At 36.6% G+C, this 6,000-nt stretch overlaps 1 protein-coding gene across 1 annotated transcript; it reads right to left on the reverse strand.

Moving 5' to 3' along the window:
* Positions 1 to 282: 282 nt before the first annotated feature.
* On the reverse strand, positions 283 to 4,148 carry LOC113303189 (protein SET DOMAIN GROUP 40-like). The gene is made up of 6 exons (XM_026552217.1): positions 3,682 to 4,148; positions 3,451 to 3,601; positions 3,129 to 3,260; positions 2,906 to 3,046; positions 1,738 to 2,031; positions 283 to 1,205 (listed from the first exon to the last, which is right to left on the reverse strand). Exons 1-6 carry the CDS (start codon positions 3,837 to 3,839, stop codon positions 561 to 563), a joined length of 1,521 nt encoding a protein of 506 aa, XP_026408002.1. The 5' UTR covers positions 3,840 to 4,148; the 3' UTR covers positions 283 to 560.
* Between the last annotated feature and the right edge of the window lie 1,852 nt (positions 4,149 to 6,000).

Raw genomic sequence — 6,000 nt, forward strand, 5'->3', positions numbered from 1 at the left:
TCTGCAACATCTTCCAATGCGCTGCCCCTTCTACCAAGTGCAGAGCAGTTGGATTATTATTATTATTATTATTTTTTTTAATCTTTAACAGTCCATCCCTGAATGAGGGTGGAGTCTAGAGACTTGTTTTTTCACCTCCCTACTAGTGGGTCAATGGGGAAGTGCAACGTGCAATTTCGTCCTGCCAAATGTGGAAAGTCCATTTTATTTATATTTTTGATGGAAAAATGTCAAAAATTTGTACGTAAAAGAGATTTTTAAAATGAAATTTGCAATTCCATGGGCACTTAACATGAGTCCTTCACTTATGTAATCACCAACAACAAACTTTCATGGATTGCAATCTCAAGTTGTCAACACTTGCTTCCACCAAATGGAACTCTCGGCCTTGCAGTTGGTTAAAATTTAAATGTGAGGTCTAGGAGATTATTGCTAGATTGGTGGAAGCAGCAGTCTTATGCTATACAATACAATGGCAGAGCTTACAGAGGGCCACAGGAATGCACAAACACAAAGTTGGCTCACTGACACTGTTCTAGAAGCAAGAGCATTGATCTTATTCATAGGCCACCGGAGGCTTGCTGAGCAGAAAGAAAATAAATAACTTCACTGCAAAATGAAAAACAACGAAAAAGGATTTGCTTATACCTAAGCCTCCACTGAACTGCCAATTTCCATCTCTCAATTGACCCTCTAGCCTTACTCGACAAATGAAACTTGCCCACTTCGTCAAACGTCTGTGAGTTGGTTGATTCAAAGAAATTCCCAATCTCAACTTCACAAGCTGAGATCATCTTTTTAACTTCTTGAATAGAAGGATGGTTTTGCATTTTCTCAATGAAAGTTAGAAGCAAACCATCCGTTTCTATCGAACTTGGCAACTTTTCTAGGAGAGCTTCACATTTCTTTCTCAGCCATTTCATGACGGATATCTCATTCTTAGCTGATAATTGTTTCCCAGAATAAGCAAGATGTCCAACAGATTTTCGATCGTTTGGTGGGGTAACCCACAAACGCAGAGCAGATAATAGTGCAAAAGATGGTTTCCCGTCGTGCTGGATATATATAGAGTCCTTCGGCCATGAGTTGAAGTTGATATTTTGTTCCATTTGAATGAAAACCTTTTCATTTGGATTTGCATTCAGAAGAAACCCATAGTGCTCAAGGAGCTCCAGATTGGTGTATGTTCCGTACCCCAAAAGAACCTGTAGGAAAAAGGTGTCACTAAGAAGACCAATAGATCTCATTTGAATAATTAAGACGATGAAGATAAGCTTCCACTACGAAATCCATACTATGTATGATCAAAAGTAATTATACATGATGATTTTTTCACCACTGAACCAGAAGCAATCAGAGAACTTTTAATGCTCTTCAACATAGTAACATAGAAAAGTTACCTCACCATTTTGCTCTGGTTTATTATATGTGGAAGAGAACAATGGAGAACCTTAAAAGACCGCGGTGTAATACAACTGAACATACAAGTTCAAAGATCGGTGCAACATATATAATACTTTTACTATGAAAAAAGAAGACTGGATCAGGCAAGAGAGAGTAATTGTACAAAACAAATTAACAAAAGCATTCTTCTAATCAAATGGTGCGGAAATTTTATCATCCTGAAACATGCAGACAGTTTATTCATGATGCACTTCACAAAAGAGAATGTTTACAATAGCAAGACAAGTAATAACCCAAATTATGAAGATAAACAGCAAAACTAAAAGCATGTACCTGCTCTCCTTTTCTATATCTCCTCCTAGCATAGAAGCAATATGCCTCAACCTGTTCCTCATAACCTGCATCTGTCAACCTCAGTGAATCTCCATCGATGTGCTCAACTTCCAACTCCTCGTCACTTGCACTTTTTTCTAATGAGCTGCTATCCGAGGTAGATGTTTGTGTCCAACTTGCTATCTCTTCAGAGGAATAGGACTCCATTCCAGGAGCAGCATAATTAAATAAGTCACCGACGGGGCAAAAACATCCAGCACTATCCCATGGTATATGCAATGTACGCGAGGATACCTTCAAGAAAAAGATTAAAGAGTTTAAATAAAATCAGAATATATTCAAAAGAAAGTGAACTAGAAAGGACAGATGCTTCACAATGGTTAGACTTGAATTATTCAGTCAAGTGAGACGCAATTAATGACCATCACACATTAGGCCGCAATGACGCGATATAGTACATATATTTCACAACCATGACGCCAGACTTAACCCAACTAATTCTTGGGCCGCTGCATAGATAGCAGACGCTCAAGAAACCCCCACCAAGAGTCCTCGAGGGGGTTTAAAATAGTAACCTATGAGAAGCAAAGCCACAGTCCCACATGGTACAGTAGTAGATCTCCAAGGACAAGGGTAGAAAATAAAGATAAATAGAACAAATGACTAGGGAATGAAATGGACTGGAAAAATACCTAATTCCATGTTTTAAAATGGTTATAACTTGTAACCGCATAGTCAGTGGAAAACAAATTTCAGCATTGAGGCAAGTAAAACCAATTAGAGAAACTTTGAACTTCCTTATAAATAAAAAAGAGAAAATATAACTAACACATGTTTTTCTCAATCTGTTGAATGACTTACGATTTTTGCTTTTCGACTTTTCCCTTTGTCGAAAGCATAATAATGATAGCCAGATCAAAATAATATACAACCTTTGCCAATTGGCCAACAAGAATGAGTTGTCCCAATAACTGAACATCCATCCATAGTCAAACACTCAACGTTTCGAAACCATCTTTCTTCGCACAATGGGAATTTTCATTTCAAATTTTGCAGAAGATACCCCAAAGTTGGTAACAAATAACAAATGATACCAAACAAATTAAAATCTTAAGCTCTAAAGTTGCATTGAAATAAACTAGAACTCAGTATGATATATTATACTCACTGTTTCCGATGACCAAAGCCAAGACTTAAATGTTAATAGTTGAGGCCTGAGCTCAAGCTCTCGCATAAGAGGGATTGCTTCGTTCCATTCCATTTCAGCCTTAGATACAGCCCTCTCTGCAGCCCAGATTGCATCATCAACCTAACAATCCAACAACTAATATTTGCAACATTTCAAGCTTACACTTTGTAAAAATGTGTGATTTTAAATAAAAAATCACTACCTGTAGAGCTTGAATTTCAAAATGAGAGAAGGTCGATAACGTTTCATATTGGCGAGGAAGTTGCTTTAAGTAAGGGTACCACCAAGAACCCTTTGCTTTACTCATTTCAGCTAATAAACACACACTCAAAATCTGAAATTATCAGCAAAAGAAAATGCATAAGTTCGTCTAATGTAAAAAAATGGAAAATAAATACATTAATCGAACAACATTAGATTGAAAAACAGATAAAGTCCAACACAATGAAATGAAAATACTGAACACATGTAATCATTGACATAAAAAATGATTATGAGTATACAATTTATGAGATTTTGGTTACCTGAGTGGATGAAAGATGGGGATATCTTTTGATAGAAAGAGAAAGTTTCCGATCCTTGAGCATAAGAGTTTCACTAGTCATTAAAGCAGATTTAGGAACTCTAAGAATAAGTTCATGCTTCCGAAGATCACGAGTGGCTCCTAAACCTCTTCTGCAAGGTGAGATTATAGTAATTTTATTAGGGTTTTTATTGAACTACAGAAGTTGAAGAGAGTGTGGAAGTAAACTTACCCTCCAGCATCTGGAAACTCTGAAACGAAAAGAGATTTGCCCAAACATGATGATACTGTTTGAATTTCAGAATCCAAAGTATCTAATGGTGCATCTGTGATACCTAGTTTTGTTGCCCACTTCAAAAACTTCCCCACGCTTTCTTCTTCCTCTCCCATTTCTCTCTTTTCCTCTTTCTCAATTCCTAGTTCCTCCTTTTTCCCCCATGTTAGTTTTGGCAACCCTCTTTAGCACTGCACCCAAGCTGGGGTGGCGAGTGCAATATCCGGTCAAAAGTGATCTGCCGATGGGTGCCGAAAATGCAATATTTTAATTTTCCATGCTAGGTGCCCTAGCAAATTTGCCTCAGAGGTTGAGTTTCTACGGAACGGTGGAGTGTCAATCGCCAGCGATAAAGATTTTGTTGCTCGATTCAAACACTATCATAAGCTGTCGGATTTCAATCGTAAACTTTCAATTTTTGGACGCTTATAACATGCCTTCCCTATTATTTCTTCACAACTTCTCCACATTTTTTTTCTCCAAAATTTTTCGGTTAAAATTATTTCTTTTCCTAAAAAATAGTCAAAATAAATAATCTAAGAGAAGAAAAAAAAAAGAAATAGAAAAGACAAAGATGTAAGCATCCCTAATGAGTGGATTAACTTGGACTCCTAATAAAAAACGAAAGTTCAATATCCCTAAATAACAAGCCGGTCCTGGTGTACTCTCTACGCATATGTCTAGCTATCCAGAACGAGTTAATTTAACCAGACTAAGAGGTGGGTGATCTGAGTTGAGAGAAGTGTTCCATTTCCTTCCCCAAGTTGTTAAAGAAAGAGTTCGGCTATATCCTTAATGACATGTTTATTTTAAAACCTAAAAACCATACGATCCAAATTGTTAAGTTATATTAGAATGTTGGTGGAAGACTATAAATGCGCTATATTTCAAGGATTTGCAATTGCGGTAAATATGTTTTTTTCTACTTCTTTTGAATTTAAACTTTAGTTTTATTGAATTAAATTTGGGTATATGTTACTTATATCATATGTAAAATTTATGCTGAACATTTTGTTTATAGAAGTTATGTTGTTAGATAAGTACATGTTGCTAAGAATCATATGTGAGGGAGATTTGGTTACTTTTGACCAAGTGAGGAGTCACAAGGAAGATGGCGCGAACGGCTTCCATATTATGTAGTGAAATAGAATGAAATCCACAACATAGACAAATAAAAGCTAATGATTAAGGGTGGTTGGGTTGAAGAGTTTTTCTAAAGCCTTTTTATGAAGAAAAAAAATGGAAGTGAACTGAAAGGCCAATCACCATATTTTAACCTGAACATTTTAATGAACTCGAACGAATTTTTGTGTTGTATGTACTAGGCCAATGTATATTTCCAAATGCTATCTCAATGATATTACTTGGTTTTCAGGAACCCTCAGAAAATTTAAAGCGAGCACCAAGATTAGACTAGGGTCTGCACTTCTAGCTGAAAGGAACGTAACCCTCTGTGCATGCTCGGGATGCAAATCAAGCATGAATTGTTTATACGTGGTTTTGGAGGTAAAACCCATAATTCATTTCTGTCATTTATTTATATTTCATTTCATTTTTGAAATAGTAATATACTAAAGGCAGTGTTATTATTTTCAGTACTGGTGGTATACTTACTTCCGAGTTGGTGAACCATCACTTCCCAATGCAAGTAATTATTTTCCAGTCATACAGAAATACCACGCAAATAATTTGGTGACTGGTCAGGTTGATGATTGTAAAAAAAATTCCCTGGTCCAGAGGATCCAAAAACCGTATTGGGCAAGTCAAAACATTGTTGTCATGTCGTATGTGAACATTGATGAGTACCATAATATGGTAGCTCGGAGGATGCTAGTGCTAATTCCAAAGAGGATTGCGTTATTCGGTCTTATTTATGATAAAGGTGTAGTCAAAGAGCTTCATCATATGCCGGAGTTGTAGGATATACATTCTATATTTCAAAGTGGAGAGACTATTGCGGTTCCAATTACTTCTCAAGGTCTCGGTCGGACTAATTCATATTGGGGGTATGGTCGGATGCATATATGGAATATCAGGACATATTGAATGATTTTGAATATTATATACACAAATTAGATTTATTTCACTTGCATGAGATGCGTCAAATGAGAGATAACCATATGTTTAACATATCTACTCCAGTTTCTTCCACTCGTGGTGGTGGTCAGAGTGTTGCAGGTTCTACTATTGGTGGTAGTGGTGGTGGTAATGGTGACACATGTTCTTCTTTTGTCATTGGTGGAGGTTATCCTTTTGGTTCTACTTTTGGAAGTCTAG

The sequence above is a fragment of the Papaver somniferum genome, chromosome 8, assembly GCF_003573695.1.
Source record: "Papaver somniferum cultivar HN1 chromosome 8, ASM357369v1, whole genome shotgun sequence".
NCBI lineage: Eukaryota > Viridiplantae > Streptophyta > Magnoliopsida > Ranunculales > Papaveraceae > Papaver > Papaver somniferum.